The sequence below is a fragment of the Scomber japonicus genome, chromosome 5 (genome assembly GCF_027409825.1).
Source record: "Scomber japonicus isolate fScoJap1 chromosome 5, fScoJap1.pri, whole genome shotgun sequence".
NCBI lineage: Eukaryota > Metazoa > Chordata > Actinopteri > Scombriformes > Scombridae > Scomber > Scomber japonicus.
In genome coordinates this window covers 4,899,719-4,919,438 of record NC_070582.1, presented here as the reverse complement: position 1 = coordinate 4,919,438, position 19,720 = coordinate 4,899,719, and the positions used below count along the sequence as shown (strand labels likewise).

The following is a 19,720-nucleotide window of genomic DNA, read 5'->3' as shown; positions in this document are numbered from 1 at the left end:
TGTATATGTAAATGTACAGAATTCAAAAAACACCATTCAAACATATTGTAGTCATCATATTCTACAAAAATATAGGTCAGATCATAACATTAGTGATTGTGAATGTCTTTTTTCTCCATAGGATTAATCAAACAGAAGCATTAATCAAACATTTATTAATGCCTGATGGGGAATATATGAATGTGAATTGGTGTAAATGCTAATTATGAGTCAGAATATGAACAGTATGTAAAGGGTCAACTACACACCACCCAGCATTATCTCTCTCGTAGACGTAGTTCGATTGCAGAAACACTACAAAACAAATGGAGTGAGTGTGTGATCATCTGTCTGTGTCTCCTGTGTGTCCTCTCAGCTCCGGCTCAGGTCACCCAGCTGCAGGTTTCTAACGGCGGCAGCATCGACAGCCTCCACACGCAGTGGGAACGAGCCTCGGGGGATCTGGACTCGTACCGCGTCCTGCTGGTCCACGACAGCAGCGTCATCAAGAATGAGAGCGTGACGGCCAACACCACCAGCCTCAGCTTCCACAGTCTGAGGCCCGGCGCCCTCTACAGGGTGGTGTTAACCACTGTGAGAGCCGGACGAGCCTCCAGGCAGACCGTCGCAGAGGGACGCACTGGTAAGATGGAGGAGGATTCATTATTATTATTATTATTATTATTATTAACAGTCTGATCTGCTTGGATTTATTTTAATCTGATGGAGGTTTATCAAGTCAGTCTTACACTGCAAAAACTCGGCTTAAAAAAACAAGAAAATAAAGTAATGAAATGAGGAATATATTACTCAGAATAAGTTAACCCTCCTGTTGTGTTCAAGTCAAGGAAGGGAGGAAGAAGGAAGGAAAGGAGGGAAGAAGGGAAGGAAGGAAAGGAGGAAAGAAGGAAAGGAGAGAGGAAGGAAGGAAGGAAAGGAGGAAAGAAGGAAAGGAAGGAGGAAGGAAGGAAGAAAGGAGGGAAGAAGGGAAAGGAGGAAGGAAGGAAGGAAAGGAGGGAAGAAGGGAAAGGAGGAAGGAAGGAAGGAAAGGAGGGAAGAAGGGAAGTAAGGAAAGGAGGGAAGAAGGGAAGTAAGGAAAGGAGGGAAGAAGGGAAGTAAGGAAATGAGGGAAGAAGGGAAGGAAGGAAAGGAGGAAAGAAGGAGGGAAGGAAAGAAGGAGGGAGGGAGGGAAGGAAGGAGGGAAGGAAGGAAGGAGGGAAGGAAGGAAGAGTCAAAACAGATGGGTCAATTTGACCCGGGAGCACAACAGGAGGGTTAAATTATCTGCCAACAGAACAGGAACATTTGACTTGGTTAGATTTTTTAAAACAAGTAAATATATCTAGTCTCAAAAACCCCACAATGTCTTAAAACTAGTGTTTATCTAGCCTATTAATTACCATTAATATGTTAGAGATTAAAATGATAAGATGCATAAAATAAGAAATTCTGACTTTGACAAAGCACCTAGAGAGTTGTGCTAATTCTCATTATAAGCTAGAAACTTATAATACCTTATTAAGATAATTAAAGCAAATGAAACGACCTGGTAAAAAGAAATACCTCGGCAGATAGAGAACAAGCATATTTTGCCCCGCCTTGATTTAACATATTGAATCTTAGTTAGATTTTAGTTTTTGCAGTGTATTAGAGATTCAGCACTTTTTGGGGTAAAATCAGTTAATATTCCACTAAAAAGACACTGAAATCCAGCATCAGTCATACAGTGAGGCAGTTAAGCTCAGTGTAAAAACTACTATATTATTCATAACTATAGTGCAATATTAGAGCTGCAACAATTAATCAATTAGTCCACAGAAAACTGATCTGCAACTTTTGATACCTGAATAATTGAAGCATTTTGAAATAGCCCAAATTAGCATTAGCCTTATTAGCCTTAGCCTCAGCTTATATGTGAAGATGTTTTAAATAATGCAGATTATCTATAAATACATACAGTAGATTGATGGTTTTGTGCCAGCCAGTAAAATGACAGAAAAGCAGCACTAAAAACTGAAAACGGTATATTTGGTGTCATATTTATTTTAAGGTGTACCTGTTTAGAGGTGCAGAATATATAAAGGAGGGTATAATTCATGCATATATCATTTGCAGCTGATTTATTACAGCTGACTGACCACTGAGGACAAAGGCAAGGCAAGGCAGTTTTATTTATATAGCACATTTCATACACAGTGGCAACTCAATGTGCTTTACATAAAACAGAAAAACATGTAATTTGAGAAGCATTAAAACATACAATTAACCCCCCCCCCCCCCCCATAATAAAAACAAAGTACAGAAAAATAGAAAGAGAGAAATAAAATACTAGAATAGAGCATTAAATATAAGGTTGCAGCATAAAATAATAATTAGCTTTAAAATCATTAAAAGGACATAGAGTGCAAATGAAAGATTAAAATGTAAAGTGCTTTTAAAAGAGCTCAATCATAAGCAGCTCAGGAGAAGAGAAAGACATTTAGAGAGAGCACAGAGAGACAGGCACATATCAAAAGATGCATTGTTAAGTTTATTTACTGGAGTGAGAGACAAACTTTTCAAGACACAGAGGACTAAAGAATTATAAGGAAGCTGTTATTTCCATGATTTTTACCTTCCTGTTCCTCCTCTGACCTTCTGCTTATTGTTTCAGTCGGCAGCTTTTAGTTCAGTGTGATGTGACCGAAGTAAAAAGCTCTATTCAAATAGCACATTTCATACAAGATGATGCAATACACACAAAAAATAGAAGAAGTGATAGGAATATTAAAAACATAACAGAGTTTTAACAAAGAGGCTGATTTAACCCTTTATTGGGCAAATAATTATATTTGGTAACTTCTGTAAATATCCCAAAATATCCTTCCTTCCTTCTTTCCTTCTTTCCTTCCTTCCTTCCTTCCTTTCCTTCCTCCCTGCCTTCTTTCTCCCCTTCCTCTTTTCCTTTCTCCCGCCCTCGTTCCTTATTTCCTCCGTCCTTCCTTACATCTGTCCTTCCTCCCTCCCTCCTTCTCTCCTCCCTTCCTTCTTTCCTTCCTCCATTCTTCCTTCCTTCCTTTCCTTACTTCCATCTGTTCTTCCTCCCTCCCTCCTTCTCTCCTCCCTTCCTTCTTTCCTTCCTCCGTCCCCCTTTCTTCTTCCTTCCTTCCTTCTTTCTTCCCTTCCTCCCTCCCTCCTTCTCTCTTTCTTTCCTCCCCCCTACCTTCCTTCCTTCCTTCTTTCCTCCGTCCTTCCTTCCTTTCCTTCCTCCCTCCTTACTTTCCTTCCATCCTCCCTTCCTTCCTTCCTTCCTCCCTTCCTTTCAATGAGTGTCCTATAAAGGGTTAAACAAATACAAGTAATAATAATATAATAATAAAATAAATTACCATTAATAATTAAGCCCAGGTGAAAATATTGTGAAAGCTGTTTTAAAAAAGGTGAGTCTCTCTTTTACAGCTCAGCATGAAAAATCTTATTTATTGTAAATCAGATTAATTTACGCTCATTTTCGTCTCTTATCTCAGTAAATTAATTATTATTAGATTGCAGATTATCTAAATTTTTATATATTTTTTATTTAATTGTTTTTATTTAAATGTTTTTTGTTGTCTGTATTTAAATGTGGAAAATAACTAATCGGTTGATAAAGGGGAGTTTTGCATTTAAAAGTTTGACCAAAAATCTTCCACATTGATTTTTTATATCTATTTCATATTTTCTTACGTTACGAATGCATGTGTGCGGTTATTCTCTCTTTTACAGCTCAGCATGAAAATTCTTATTTATTGTAAATCAGATTAATTTACGCTCATTTTCGTCTCTTATCTCAGTGAATTAATTCTTATATTGAAGATATTACGATTTTTTATTTTTTTTTTATTTAAGTTTTTATATTTTAAAGGTCTTTGTTGTCTGTATTTAAATGTGGAAAATAACTAAACAGCCTTTTGCTTTGACAATAAAATGTATTTATTTATTTAGCTGAAGTGTTTTGAAGCTAATATTTGACCAGGATCAGTAAATATCCTTTTGTGTTATCAGAGCCGGTGATTACGCTGACATTTTGTTTTTATTGTCACATCTCCAAGCACGGTTTCACAATCACACGTTAGTAACAACAAACAATAGTAAAATATGTCATTGTGTTTTTCTGACTGAGACAAAAGTCCATCGGTATGTCAAACTAACTTAACAGCAGGATATTATTGAAACCTCGCTCTTATCTGATGAGGCAGGAATTTAACAGGAATTTTCAGGAAGTGCCGAACGCAAGACAACAACGACAAAAGAACATGTCAAGGTCTGTGTATAAAGACTTCCTGTCAGGAGAGAGGAAGAGGAGGAAGAGGAGGAGGGTCATTGTTGAATTCCAGCTTCAAACTTTACTGCTGTTGGAAGTCATTTGGAACAATATCTAAATATATATGTGTGTGTGTGTGTGTGTGTGTGTGTGTGTGTGTGTGTGTGTGTGTGTGTGTGTGTGTGTGTGTGTGTGTGTGTGTGTGTGTGTGTGTGTGTGTGTGTGTGTGTGTGTGTGTATAGTCTCTGAGGATGTTTAAAAAGGTGACAGAAAATATGATGTAATGCTCGATTACAAGCCAAAAAAATGTCTCTAATCTCTAAAAAAAAAAAAAAAAAGCTTAACAATATACCAGTGAAATACCGTTACATCATCTGCTTACATAGCTGGAGTCCTTATTTCAACACAGGAAATCAATTCATGCATAAAGCGATAACATGTCATTCTATTATGAGCAGAAACACACGTTCGCACTGAGCCCTGATCGCATCCTGCTACACAACGACCCGCATTACGCTCCCTTTGCTAACGTCTGCTTCTTATCTGACTTAAAAACCTGAACACAAGTCTTGTTCTGAATCTTAGCAGTGTTAAGAGGAGAGATAGCTAATCAGTTAAACAGCATATAAACACACCTGTTAATGTCGCTTTGGACCCTCGTGAGACGCTTGTTTAGTTGATGCTCTTGAAAGTCACACTGAGCCTGATTGCATCCTGCTACACAAAGACCCGCATTACGTTCCCTGTGCTAACGTCTGCTTCTTATCTAACTTAAAAACAGGAACACACGTCTTGTTCTGAATCTCAGCAGTGTGAAGAGGAGAGATAGCTAATTAGCTAAACAACATATAAACACACCTGTTAATACCGCTTTGGACCCTCGTGAGACACTTGTTTAGTTGATGCTCTTGAAAGTCACACGGAGCCTGATTGCATCCTGTTATTCCCTTTGCTAAAGTCTGCTTCTTATCTAACTTAATTAATTAGTTGCTCAGCTGCAACACATTATTTCACTTTGGACCCTTGCTAGATGCTTGAAAGTCACACTGAGCCTGATTGCATCCTGCTACACAACGACCCGCGTTATGTTCCCTTTGCTAACGTCTGCTTCCTATCTAGCTTAAAAACAGGAACACACGTCTTGTTCTGAATCTCAGCAGTGTGAAGAGGAGAGATAGCTAATTAGTTGCTGAGCTGCAACACATTAAAAAGCATATAAACACACCTGTTAATGTCACTTTGGACCCTCACTAGACGCTTGAAAGTCACACTGAGCCTGATTGCATCCTGATATTCCCTTTGCTAAAGTCTGCTTCTTATCTAACTTAAAAACCTGAACACACATCTTGTTCTGAATCTCAGCAGTGTGAAGAGGAGAGATAGCTAATTAATTAAACAGCATATAAACACACCTGTTAATGTCACTTTGGATCCTCACTAGACGCTTGAAAGTCACACTGAGCCTGATTGCATCCTGATATTCCCTGCTAAAGTCTGCTTCTTATCTAACTTAAAAACAGGAACTCAATTGCTGCACATCCACATACTCACTTCTGTTCTACTCCTTCAAATTAGTGAGAAATAAACTCAGATATTCTCTGACATTGAATGTTGTTTTTCTTCTTACAATGTTTTTTCAAAGTCCGAATACTTAGGATGTTATGATGATTGTGGCCTAAGATAACAAGATAACAAACATGGCTTGGAGTCAATTTATGCTTCTTCCAATTAAGCATCCACACTTGGAAGATGTGGTGGTTTTATTTTGAAGGAATAGATCAGAAGTTTTACAATACTATTTACTAGATTTTTTTTACTACTATTGTTTTTATTGCTTTTGTACTTACTTATTATTTATTGTACTTTATTCTTTTTATTGATGCTCTCTCTATTTTTACTATCCACTTCACTGCTGCAATAATGTCAATTTCCCCACTGTGGGACTAATGAAAGAATATCTTCTATAACTTATCTGGTTATCTATCTCCCAAAAGAATCACCTTTTTGGGAGTTTGAAGCCATGAAAATGAAAATAATCTAATAATCTAATCTAAAGAAAAAGTTCCTATTTTTTGGGTTGATTTAACCAAAGAAGAAGTTACTCTGCATTATTGTATAATAATGAATCTGTAATGTGACCTTCCTCTCTTTTTATCCCCCCTCTCTTTCAGTCCCAGCTGCGGTGGGTGAGGTAACGGTCAGTAATAACGGTCGTATGGACTTCCTCAGCGTGTCGTGGCGTCAGGCTCCAGGTGACATCGACAGTTACCTGGTGACACTGAGAGACAAAGAGAAGACGGTTGAATGTCCGGCTGTTTCTAAATCCAGTCAGTGTGTTTTTAACTCTCTGGTGTCCGGACGTCTCTACAACATCTCCATCACCTCACGCAGCGGCGACTACGAGAACCACACCTTCATCCAGGAGAGAACACGTGAGTTCATCAGATACTTGCTCCCAAAAAAAACCCAAAATGGAGTGCATGAAAGCCAGCCTTGCAGGAGAGAGAGAGAGAGAGAGAGAGAGAGAGAAAGCGAGAGGAAGCCATCTTTGAGTCACCCAGTTTATAAAGGTTCCCAACAGATGACAGCAATCCCTTAGTGATGTGGGAGGTGACAGACGATCCAGGAAATCTGGGAAGAGGGAAGTAGAGGAAGGCCAACCCAGTTACTGTTAAGACCTACAGTCATCACATGAAGAGTAGAGTCCACACAGTTTCTATAAACCTGGTCATCAGTTTTTATTCCAAATATGGACATAAACGCCACTAACATGCTCTAGCTTTTCAGATCAGTGACAGAATACTACTAATAATAATAACAATAATACTACTAATACTATTACTATTACTACTACCAATAAAAATGATAATAATAACAAAGTTCTGTGTAAGTGTGTTTACAGAGCTTTGTTAGCGTGTTGAGTTTCTTAGAGAGATTAATGTAGTACAAAGTCAAGAGGTTGTAATACTTTTTATTTATATACCACTTTTCAAAATAATGTTACTAAGTGCTTTCCATAAAATCAAGTAAAATATAAAAAGAGCAAAATTGATAGTTCTGATAAAAGTACAACAGGCAATTAAGATTATAAAGCATCAAAACATGAAACAGTAAAATCAACAATAGTCAAAAGCATGAAATAGAGATAAAATATAGAATTAAAAGGAAGATAAATACAGTCAGTAAAATAAATCCCTCCATGAGCTGAGATGGAAAGAATCACAATTTAACAGAAGTATTCCCTAACCTCATCCCTAACCCCCGTCCTTCCTCAGAGCCGTCAAAGGTGCAGAACCCCACAGCGACCCACGCAGCCCGGGACGACTCCCTGAAGGTGTACTGGCACCACGCGGCCGGGGACTACGACGTGTACCAGGTGTTCATCAAACACAACAACACCTTCCTGCAGAACAAGACGGTTATGAAGACGCAGAACGAGTGTGTGTTCACCGGCTTGGTTCCCGGCAGACTCTACACGGTCCTGGTGAGCACCTGGAGCGGGAAGTACGAGACCAGCGCCTCCACGCACGGGCAAACCTGTGAGTGACCTCTGACCTTTGGCTGATGCATGAGAACTTCACTGTTTCACTCCTGAGGCTCAATAATTATAATAATGATGATAAAGACGTAGAGTAGCGTAGAGACGTAGAGAGACATCACGGACAGTCAAATCCGATCTGAGTGTTTGGAGCTGTTCAGACTCAGACACATCTGTCCAAATGAGATCTGAAACTTCCTCCCGAAGGTGGTTTCAATCTGGTTTGCAAAAATCGGATCTAATGTGATTTATGACTGTTCAGACTTCATAAGAGCATCTGGTTCCAATCTAGATCGGCTAAAAATCGGATTTTGGCTTGCAGTGTGAACGCAGCCAAAGAGCACAAACTTGGCCTCCCATTACTGTCACTCTTATTATTTTGTGATTATATTTCATGATTTATCAGTTTATCAACTAGAATCAAGTCTCAGATGATTACCAGTCACTTTTAGAGATTTCCTGACTAACTCAGACCGTCTGTTGTCCGTCCTGCAGTCCCGGCCGTGGTGCAGTCCTTGTCTCTTGCCAGTCAGGGCACCGAGGACCTGCGGGTGACGTGGTTGGCGGCTCCGGGTGACGTGGATCACTATGAGGTGCAGCTGCTGTTCAACGACATGAAGGTGTTTCCCCCGATGACGCTGGGCAGCAGCGAGGGGGAGTGCGTCCTGTCGTCGCTCACGCCCGGACGCCTCTACAAGATCCTGGTGTCGACTTTTAGTGGCCCACACCAGAAGGCCCAGTTTATAGAGGGACGCACAGGTTAGACACGTCAGATACTGAAAGTGGGAGCAGATGTTTCTACGGAGCTCCCACAGTCTCAAAAGATCATGTTTTTATCATCTTCACAGGAGATTAAAAACATCATCTTTCAGGATTTTGGGGGCTCCACATATCTCAGTGTCTTAAAATAATTGTTCTTCTCATTTTTCGCTTAAATGATGAGGCACATGCATAAACAGATTCTTTATTAAAGGACGTGTTCACTATTTTTTGTGCGTCTTAAAGCAGCAGTCAGGTGTCCATATGAAGAGTGAAAGAGATTGTTTTCCTCTCTGTAATCATTCCTCCTGTTCATACTGACTATTAAAAGATCTCCTTCAAATGTGCTTTCAATGTAAAGTGATGGAGGACAAAAAAGGAGATGATCAGCTTCTATTGAGCTTCAGCAGTGTGAGTTACTATAGTTATTATAGTTACTATGGTAACAGTGTGAGTTACTATAGTTATTATAGTTACTATGGTAACAGTGTGAGTTAGTCATATCAAGTGATATCTGACACATTTACAGTCTTTTTAGCATCAGATCCCCTCTTAGTGTTTCCTGTTTCTCTGTGGTGGAAGTATAGGAACAAAAAGACTTTGATACTAAAAACACTGTAACGCTGAAACATAGAAGATGAAGATGAAGACTCATTTGGACAAAACTGAAGCTTCATATTAGCTTCAGATCAACTTTTAAATACTTTTTTTTACACAGAAGGAGGACTGTGGGTTTAGTCCTCCATCACTTCCATTATAAACATTATGAAGAGATCTAATGGTCAGTATGAACAGGAGGAATCATTACAGCAAGAAAAACAGCTTTAATGTCCTCCTCCTGACCGCTGTTCAAAGATTGAAAGACTTGGAAATTACGAACCCATCCTTTAAGATCTCTCTCTCTCTCTCTCTCTCTCTCTCTCTCTCTCTCTCTCTCTCTCTCTCCCTCTCTCTCTCTCTCTGTCTGTCTGTCTCTCTGTCTCTCTCTCTGTCTCTCTCTCTCACACTTTGTCTCTCTTTCTCTCTCTCTCTCTCTCTCTCTCTCTCACTTTCTGTCCCCCCCCCTCTCTCTCTCTCTCTCTCTCTCTCTGTCTCTTTGTCTCTCTCTCTCTCTCTCTCTCTCTCTCTCACTCTCTCACTCTCTCTCTCTCTCTCTTTGTCTCTCTCTCTCTTTCTGTCTCTCTCCCTCTCTCTCTCTCACTCTCTCTTCCTCCACTCTCTCTTTTTCTCTCTCTTTCTGCTTTGTCCTCCAGAATCAGCGTCCGAGCTTTCACTCAATCTTCATTTGGGCTCCTGAAGATTGAGACTTGAAAAGTTGTGAACTCATCCTTTAACTGTTGGAACATTTTGTCCCAGTTATATACATTGCAGGAGATTCATTGAAACGTAGGCTACCTTTTTGTTGGGAAAAAACTATGAGGAAAACATTTGAAGTGTTGAGGATCAAGGAGAAGATATTTAAGAGGAACCAGTGGACCCTCCTTCTTCACATCTTGATAATGCTGTGTGTCTTTTCCCTCCTCAGTTCCCAGTAAAGTGAAGAACATCGACGTGAGTAACAGCGGTGACAGCGGCAGTCTGAAGGTGAGCTGGACGCCGGGTCAGGGCGACGTGGACGAATACTCGGTGTTCCTGTTCAGAGAGAACCGGCAGCTGGATGTCCGAGCCGTCCTCAAACACGTCAACCAGGTGAGCTTCGGCTCCCTGCAGCCCGGCCAGCTGTACAGCGTCACGGTGCAGTCGGTCAGCGGAGAGCTGGTTAACAACAGCACGGCCAGCGCACGAACAGGTCAGAGAAACATCAAGCATGCTACATATTTATATGTTAAAGAATGTTTTTACTTTTACTGAGGGGTTAGATAAAGGAGCGGACACGGCTAGTGGGGTATAAAGAGCTCAAATACTCAAATATCTGAGTACTAGTACCTCAAAATGTATTGGTTACTTTCCATCTTGGACATACAGTCAATTTGTCTATAAGAAAAAAAAACAAAACGAACAAACCTACATATTTGTATCTTAAAGAGCATTTTTAACCTTTCCTTCTTCTTCCTCCCTTCCTTCCTTCCTTCCTTCCTCCCTCCTTTCCTTCCTTCTTTCCTTTCCTTCCTTCCTCCCTTCCTCCATCCTTTCCTTCCTTCTTCCTCCCTTCCTTCCTCCTTTCTTTCCTTCTTCCTACCCCTCCTTTCCTTCCTTCTTCCTCCCTTCCTTCCTCCTTTCTTTCCTTCTTCCTCCCTTCCTTCCTTCCTTCTTCCTCCCTTCCTTCCTCCTTTCCTTCCTTCATTTCATTCCTCCTTTTCTCTTTCTTTCTTCCCCTCTACCTTCCTCCCTTCCTTCTTTCCTTCTTTCCTTTCTCCCTCTTTTCCTCTTTTCCTTTCTCCCTCTTTTCCTCCCTTCTTCCTTGCTCCCTTCCTTCCTTCTTCCTCCCTTCCTTCCTTCCTTACAAAAGAACAAAAGAAACAAACCTACATATTTGTGTCTTAAAGAGCATTTTTAACCTTTCCTTCTTCTTCCTCCCTTCCTTCCTTCCTTCCTTCTTCCTCCCTTCCTCCCTCCTTTCCTTCCTGCTTTCCTTTCCTTCCTTCCTTCCTCTCTCTATCTTTCTTCCCCCTACCTTCCTCCCTTCCTCCCTCCTTTCTTTCCTTCTTCCTCCTGACCTTCCTTCATTTCATTCCTCCTTTTCTCTTTCTTTCTTCCCCTCTACCTTCCTCCCTTCCTTCTTTCCTTCTTTCCTTTCTCCCTCTTTTCCTCTTTTCCTTTCTCCCTCCTTTCCTCCCTTCTTTCTTGCTCCCTTCCTTCCTTCTTCCTCCCTTCCTTCCTTCCTTACTTGACTTTTACTGAAGTGCCATAATTAAAGCAGTGGAGTATAAAGTGCTCAAATACTCGAATACCTGAGTACAAGTACCTCAAAATGTATTGGTTACTTTACATCTTGGACATACAATCAATTTGTCTATAAGAAAAAAAAACAAAAGAAACAAACCTACATATTTGTATCTTAAAGAGCATTTTTAAAGAGTGTAACTTTTGCCTAAGTGCCCTAATTAAAACTCAGTGTACGCTGCTAGAGGAGTATAAAGTGCCTCTGAAATGTAGTCGAGTAGAAGTAGAAAGTAGCAGAGAATGGAAATACTCAAATAACTGAGTACTTTAACCCTTAAACAGACAACATGCACCAGGAGATACAGACTCTTTAACCTTTGTGTTGTCCTCCCGGGTCCTTCCTCTGTCCTTCCTTCCTTCCTTCCTTCCTTCCTTCCTTCCTTCCTCAGATCTAAGTTCAGCTGTTAGGGTAAATGTTCCCTCCTTCTGTCCTTTCTTCCTTCCTTCATCTGTCCTTCCTTCCTTCCTCCCTTCTTTCCTTCCTTCTTCCTCCCTTCCTTCCCTTCCTCCCTCCTTTCCTTCCTTCTTCCCTCCTTTCCTTCCTACCTTCCTTCCTTCCTCCCTCCTTCCTTTCCTTCCTTCTTCCTCCCTTCCTTCCCTTCCTTCCCTTCCTCCCTCCTTTCCTTCCTTCTTCCCTCCTTTCCTTCCTACCTTCCTTCCTTCCTCCCTCCTTCATTTCCTTCCTTCTTCCTCCCTTGCTTCCCTTCCTTCCTCCTTTCCTTCCTTCTTCCGTCCTTTCCTTCCTTCCTTCTTTCCTTCATTCCTTCCTTACTTGAGGTGCAAATGACATAACTAGTAAGGTCTGTTTAAGGGTTAAAATTGTCCTAAGGCACAGTATTTGAGTAAATGTCCTTGTTACTTTCCATCTCTGACATACAGTTACTTTGTCTGTAGGAGAGGAAAAAATGTCCAAGCTGACATCTTTAAATGACATTTTCAGTTTAAATTGAAATTAAACAGAAAAGCAGGAAATATTCAACATTGAGGAAGTGAACCTAAGGGTATATCTGGCATTCTTGCTTAAATATCTAGGGCTTAATCCATCATCAACAGTTTCTGATTCATTTTCTTTTGATTTAATTATCAATTATTGACTAATTTCAGCTGCAGTGTTCAGTGTTTCTCTTTGCAGGATTTTTTGTCCCTCAGTTAACTGAAACCTTCTAAATGGACTCATTAATAATTGAGTTGTTAAAGATAAAGATCTCAGGACTTTTTTTTTTTTTGTCTGCCAAAAGAAACTTGAAAGTGAATAAGAAATACTGTAACAGTCAAATACAAAGAAACTTTAATTTAGTGACATCTAGTGGCCGTAAAAGGAATTACACTTCAAACATTCAGCTGTGATAGTTACTCTTTCACAGGTAGAAAGTTACTAAAGGTTTAAAAAAAGTACATTTACTCAAGTATTGGACTACTTTTATTTGTTTTACTTCATTACAGAGAAAAATCCATCACATTAGAGCTGCAATGATTAGTCAGGAGAACATTTATCTGCAGCAGTTCTGATAATTAATTGTTTAATGTTTAATTTTCAGCATTTCCAGTTTCTCCAATGTGATGCTTTTCTTCCTTCTAATTTTTTTTTATCATTATAAACTGAATATTTGTGAGATTTGGACTGTTGGTCAGACAAAACCATATTTGAAGACATCACTTGATGCTCTGAGAAACTGGAATATTTTGCATTATTGTATAGACTGAAACATTTAATTCAGTTCAACTCAGTTTTATTTATATTGCACCAAATCACAACCACAAGTTATCTCAAGGCACTTTTCAGGTTATACTCATTTATCTATCTAAGCCAGAGGTGTCAAACTCATTTTCATTCGAGGGCCACAAACAGCCCAATTTGATCTCATGTGGGCCGGATCAATAAAAAGATGGAGGGATGGAAGGAAGGAAGGAAGGAAGGAAAGAAGGAAGGCAGAAAGGAAGGAAGGTGAGAAGGAAAGATAAGGAGAAGGAAGAAAGGACAGGTGGAAGGAAGGAAAGAATAAAAGTGAGGAAGGAAGAAAGGAAAGGACAGGGACAGGAAAGGACAGGGAGGAAAGATGGAAGGAAAGAAGGGAGGAAGGACAGATGGAAGGATGGAAAGATGGAAGGAAGGAATGAAGGAATGAAAGATGGAAGGATGGGTGGAAGGAAAGAAGGAAAAGAAGACAGGGAGGAAAGATGGAAGGAAAGAAGGGAGGAAGGACAGATGGAAGGATGGAAAGATGGAAGGAAGGAATGAAGGAATGAAAGATGGAAGGATGGGTGGAAGGAAAGAAGGAAAAGAAGACAGGGAGGAAAGATGGAAGGAAGGAAAGGAGGAAGGACAGATGGAAGGATGGAAAGATGGAAGGAAGGAATGAAGGAAGGAAAGATGGAAGGAAAGATGGAAGGAAGGAAGGAAAAAAAAGTCAGGAAGGAAGGAAAGATGGAAGGAAGGAAAGATGGAAGGAAAAAAAGACAGGGAGGAAAAAAAGACAGGGAGGAAAGATGGAAGGAATAAAGGAAGGAAAGATGGAAGGAAGGAAGAAAAAAAAGACAGGGGAGGAAAGTGGACCGAAGTGGACCCCTCGGTAGGCCGGTTCTGGCCCACGGGCCGCATGTTTGACACCCCTGATCTAAGCTATCTAATATATATCTATTAATATTTTACATTTTAAAACACACAAGTTTATCAAATCAAACTCTGTATTAAAGATGAAATCAGCTGTTTCCACCATTTAGTCTTGTGAGCTATGAATAAACTCAGTGTGTAGTTTAATCTCCTGTATCAATCAAAAATCAATAATTAGAGAAAAGTCCAAAAAACAAGGTTTGTGCATCCGAGCTTCTTCCTCCTCCTGACTGTTTTTCTTCGTGTGTTTCCTGCTCAGTCCCCTCAGCAGTGACGGCGCTGCAGGTGGAGAACCTGCACTCCACCAGCAGCCTGCAGGTGAGCTGGCAGGAAGCTCTGGGCGTGTCCGACGGATACGAACTGCAGGTTCTGGACGACAGAGGCAGTCTGGTGACAAACTCCTCCCAACCCTCCGGGAGCACCAAGCACATATTCAACGGTCTCACCCCTGGAAAGAAGTACCGCATCCTGGTCCAGACCACCAGCGGAGGAGTCCATAGTCTGGGGGTCAGCGTTGTGGCTCGTACATGTAAGACTTCCTGTTTCTCACTCAGACGGACAATGTGTGAAGATCAGTCAAATCTGAAACTGAGTGAGGTTGAGAAAATATCACAATGGGTTCATTTTTATTCATGAAAAGGTGAATTAAGCAGTAAACTTAGAACTAGAAGAATTAATAAAGTAAATCACGTTATTGTTCTTACATCGTTAATGGATCCATAATCATGACATTGTAGTCGTCTTCAGACCATATTAAACATCTCTTGCTGTAATCATTCCTCCTGTTCATACTGAATAATAAAACCTTCTAATGAGCTTTCAATGTAAAGTGATGGAGGACTAAATCATTATAAAGTCTCTGATCAGCTTCTATTGAGCTTCAGCAGTGTGAGTTACTATAGTTATTATAGTTACTATGGTAACAGTGTGAGTTACTATAGTTATTATAGTTACTATGGTAACAGTGTGAGTTACTATAGTTATTATAGTTACTATGGTAACAGTGTGAGTTAGTCATATCAAGTGATATCTGACACATTTACAGTCTTTTTAGCATCAGATTCCCTCTTAGTGTTTCCTGTTGAGCTGTGGTGGAAGTATAGGAACAAAAAGACTTTGATACTAAAAACACTGTAACGCTGAAACATAGAAGATGAAGACGAAGACTCATTTGGACAAAACTGAAGCTTCATATTAGCTTCACATCAACTTTTAAATACTTTTTTTTTAGCACAAAAGGAGGACTGTGGATTTAGTGGATTTAGTCCTCCATCACTTCCATTATAAACATTATGAAGGGATCTTCTAATAGTCAGTATGAACAGGAGGAATGATTACAGCAAGAAAAACTGCTTTAATGTTCATTTTTCAGCTCCTGACTGCTGTTAAAAGATAGACTTGAAAATTACGAACCCATCCTTTAAGATCTCTCTCTCTCTCTCTCTCTCTCTCTCTCTCTCTCTCTCTCTCTCTCTCTCTCTTTCTCTCTCTCTCTCTCTCTCTCTCTCTCTCTCTCTCTCTCTCTCTCTCTCTCTCTCTCTTTGTCTCTCTCTCTCTCTCTCTCTCTCTCTCTCTCTCTCTCTCTCTCTCTCTCTCTCTCTCTTTGTCTCTCTCTCTCTCTCTCTCTCTCTCTCTCTCTCTCCATGAAGAAAAACAGGTTTCAATCTTAATTTGGGCTTCTGACTGTTTTATGACAGACTTGAAAAGTTGTGAACCTGCCCTTTAATATTTAATTGCCCCTACTTTAACAGGAGAAACTCTGAATTAATAAAAACTAAAGAGATGTTTACTCCTCCTCTTTCTTCTCCTTCCTGTCTCCATCAGATCCTGCAGCCGTCACTGATCTGTCCATTCAAAGCAACACCACCAGCAGCCTGTCCTTCCACTGGTCTCCACCGGAGGGCGAGTTCGAGTCCTACGAGATCGTCCTGTACAACAGCGACGACACGCTGCAGAACCGACGCCACGCCCCGTCCAGCAGCCAGCAGTGGTCCTTCCAGGGCCTCCGACCCGGAGCTCCGTACAAGGTGGTGCTACTGACCCGCAGCGGGGAGAAGACCAACGACTCCTCCATCTGGGCTCGGACAGGTGAGGAACAGGGGGAAAGTCTGGAGGTGTTAAAGGAGGATGCCACTTAATTTGCTCATATTCAAATAATTAAGTACAAGTCATTTAATTTTTAATTCATCTGTAAATTTATGTCAGATAAATGTATTAGAGATTTTTCTTCTTCTTCTCTTTCTTCTTCTTCTCCTCCTCATTCTTTTCCTCCTCCTTTAACTTCTCCTTCTCCTCCTCCTTCTTCTTCTCCTCCTCTTACATCTTCTTCTTCTTCTTCTTCTTCTTCTCCTCCTTCTTCTTCTCCTCCTTTTACTTCTTCTTCTCCTCCTCCTCCTCATTCTTTTCCTCCTCCTTTAACTTCTCCTTCTCCTCCTCCTTCTTCTTCTCCTCCTTTTACTTCTTCTTCTTCTTCTTCTTCTTCTCTTTGTTCTTCTCCTCCTTTTACTTCTTCTTCTCCTCCTCCTCCTCCTCATTCTTTTCCTCCTCCTTTAACTTCTCCTTCTCCTCCTCCTTCTTCTTCTCCTCCTTTTACATCTTCTTCTTCTTCTTCTTCGTCTTCTCCTCCTTCTTCTTCTCCTCCTTTTACTTCTTCTTCTCCTCCTCCTCCTCATTCTTTTCCTCCTCCTTTAACTTCTCCTTCTCCTCCTCCTTCTTCTTCTCCTCCTTTTACTTCTTCTTCTTCTTCTTCTTCTTCTTCTTCTTCTTCTTCTCTTTGTTCTTCTCCTCCTTTTACTTCTTCTTCTCCTCCTCCTCCTCATTCTTTTCCTCCTCCTTTAACTTCTCCTTCTCCTCCTCCTTCTTCTTCTTCTTATTATTAGTATGGACTGCAAGTTAGTTCTGGTACATCAAATGTCAAACTTTGTTTTTAATACTGTACAAAAGAAATAATATAATATAATATAATATAATAATGTAGACTAAAGAAATGTGTTATTACATTGTGTTGTCATGTTGATGTATTTATAGTCGTATTTCCACAGAAACGATCTCTAATAAAACCATGTGATTGTTTTCTTCTTCAGTCCCGGCAGCAGTTTTATCTCTGAAGGCTCAGAGTGGAAACCAGTCTGACGCTCTGTGGGTGAACTGGGATCGAGCCGATGGCGATCTGAGCGGCTACCTGCTGTCTCTCTACAACCCCAACGGCTCGCAGCAGGCCGAGGAGCAGCTGGGGTCAGAGGTCACCGAGTTCGTCTTCAGCGACCTCGTACCTGGGCGCCTGTACCGAGCCGTGGTGCTGACTCTCAGCGGAGAGCTTGCCAACAGAGCGAGCACGCGGGGAAGGACGGGTGAGACGCAGCTACAGGACGGATCAGTGTCGCTCACAAAGGGCCCCGAAATAAAAGATACACACATGATGAGCAGCTCGTTAGTTAGAAACCAATCAGAAGAGCTGTTTCTGTTAATTAGTGGTAATTAATCCAGTAGGATTAGGAGGAAATTAAATCAGATAGATGAATAAATGTTAATTTTTCAGGCAAAAATGGCAAAAATCAATAAATTCAAGCAGGTTTTCTTAATCTTCCATCACAGTAAATTGAATATTTTGGGGTTTGGGATCATTGGCTCGACAAAATAAGACATTTAAAGACCTAACTTTGGACTTTGGGAACTTTTTCTCAAATTTCTGACATTTTATAGACCAAGCAATTAATCAGGAACATATTTGATAGATTAATCGGGATTGAGGGAGAGAAAGCGAGAGAGAGAGAAGGAGAAGAAGGAGAGAGTGAGAGAGGGAGAGAGAGAGAGAGTGAGGGAGAGAGAGTGAAAGAGAGAGAGAGTGAGAGAGAGAAGAAGGAGAGAGAGGCACACTGACTCATTAATTAACATTAGTGTAATAGAAAAATCTGTGAAGAAAACATAAAACTTTCTTCCATCTCTACCAAACAAGCAGCTAAAATGTTTCCCTCTCTCTCTCTCTCTCTCTCTCTCTCTCTCTCTCTCTCTCTCTCTCTCTCTCTCTCTCTCTCTTTTTTCCCTCTCTCCTCAGCTCCCAGACCGCCGACCTCCTTCCTGTACGGAGGCGTAACCAACACCTCGCTGGAGATCACCTGGAGCGGCCCCGTCGACTCCGACTACGACGACTTCGACCTGCAGTGGACTCCTAAGGACCAGCTGTCCGTCATCAACCCGTACCACACCCGCACCTCCGGCAGCCGCATCCTGAAGGGGATGTACCCCGGACGCGCCTACAACTTCACCCTCCGAGCCGTCAGCGGAGCCACGGACCCTGGAGCCACGCCAACCTACAGTCTGCCCATCCACAACAGCATCCGCACCAGTAGGTGGCAGCGAGAACAGTGTCCAGTTTGTCTTTAAAGACGGTGTAAAGTGAATTCAGACATTTTCTTCTAAACACATTCAATAGGTCATAAATGTATTTCTAAAAAAGGTGTAAAAAGCATTTCAACCATTTAGATTTGAATTGTGGAGCTAGGCTTCACAAACTGTGTTTCAACATTTCTGTGTTCAGGATTTAGTGATTAGCATAAACCCGCCCCTGCTGCTGTAGAGGTAGAAATACATTCAGCACACACTACTACTACAGTCTACAGCTAGCCAGTTAGCTGAGTTAGCCGCTGAGCTAGTAGCCGAGCTAGTAGGCGAGCTAGCAGCTGAGTTAGCAGCAGAAAGCTCTCAGACGTAGCGTCCATGTTTCTGGTAGAGGTGGTGACTTTGATTGACAGGTGACACTTGGTAGGGGGCGGGGTTTCAGCGAACTCGGCGGGCACTCCCATTTTCAATAAAATAACATTTCAATCATTATTGCTATGTTATATTTTCATGTCTTAGGTAAAATAGGACATGATATTGTGTGATATTAGCTGTTTTTTCTCCATAAATACACTCTCTCTGCTCTCTGAAACATTAATCAAGGTTTAATCACACATTTATTGATCAGTCACATCAAGTATTGATGCTTTCTAAACACATCTGTGGTTCAACACTTGGTATAGACACTTTTTAGGACCCACAACATACTGCAAGGGTGTAGAATATGAACAGTATGTGAGAGTTAAACAGTATTTGTCATTAAGTACAGCTCAGTATCTGTCCTGGTCTCCTCCCATAGAGCCGGAGCGAGTCCACGGCCTCCACTGCCGCCCTCAGAGCTCCACCTCCATCTCTTGCTCCTGGGGGCCTCCGCAGGCCGACTACGACTCCTACTCCATCGAGTGTCTGCACCAGGACTCCCAGAAGCCGGTCTACACGACGCTTATCACCGACCGCCATTCCACCTCCTATCTCATCACGGAGCTGATTCCACACAAGCGCTACACCGTCTGCGTGAAGGCCATCTCCGACACGACCACCAGCGAGGCGGCTCGAGACAACGTGATCACCATGATCGACCGTAAGTCATGAAGTCAGCTGATCCAGGGTCAAGATAATGGCTAAATTATTAGATTATGAACTTTCTTAACCCTTTGTAGGTAGCAATCTTTACCACTTGTATGAGGTATGTAATGCACAGACAGACCAGATCAGATTGTTCTATGGTTGCTATAGATACAGGTTGTTCTATGGTTGCTATAGATACAGGTTGTTCTATGGTTGCTATAGATACAGGTTGTGTTATGGTTACTATAGATACAGGTTGTTC

The 19,720-nt window shown here is 41.2% G+C and overlaps 1 protein-coding gene across 1 annotated transcript in view; it reads left to right on the top strand.

Moving 5' to 3' along the window:
- Positions 1-19,720, top strand: part of LOC128359039 (receptor-type tyrosine-protein phosphatase beta-like) — a 58,463-nt gene that overhangs the window by 24,795 nt on the left and 13,948 nt on the right. The window contains 10 exon segments of the mRNA XM_053319455.1: positions 356-622; positions 6,433-6,693; positions 7,537-7,800; positions 8,295-8,558; positions 10,084-10,347; positions 14,312-14,581; positions 15,877-16,140; positions 17,136-17,402; positions 18,107-18,397; positions 19,190-19,471. Of these exon segments, the coding sequence (XP_053175430.1) occupies positions 356-622; positions 6,433-6,693; positions 7,537-7,800; positions 8,295-8,558; positions 10,084-10,347; positions 14,312-14,581; positions 15,877-16,140; positions 17,136-17,402; positions 18,107-18,397; positions 19,190-19,471 (2,694 nt within the window).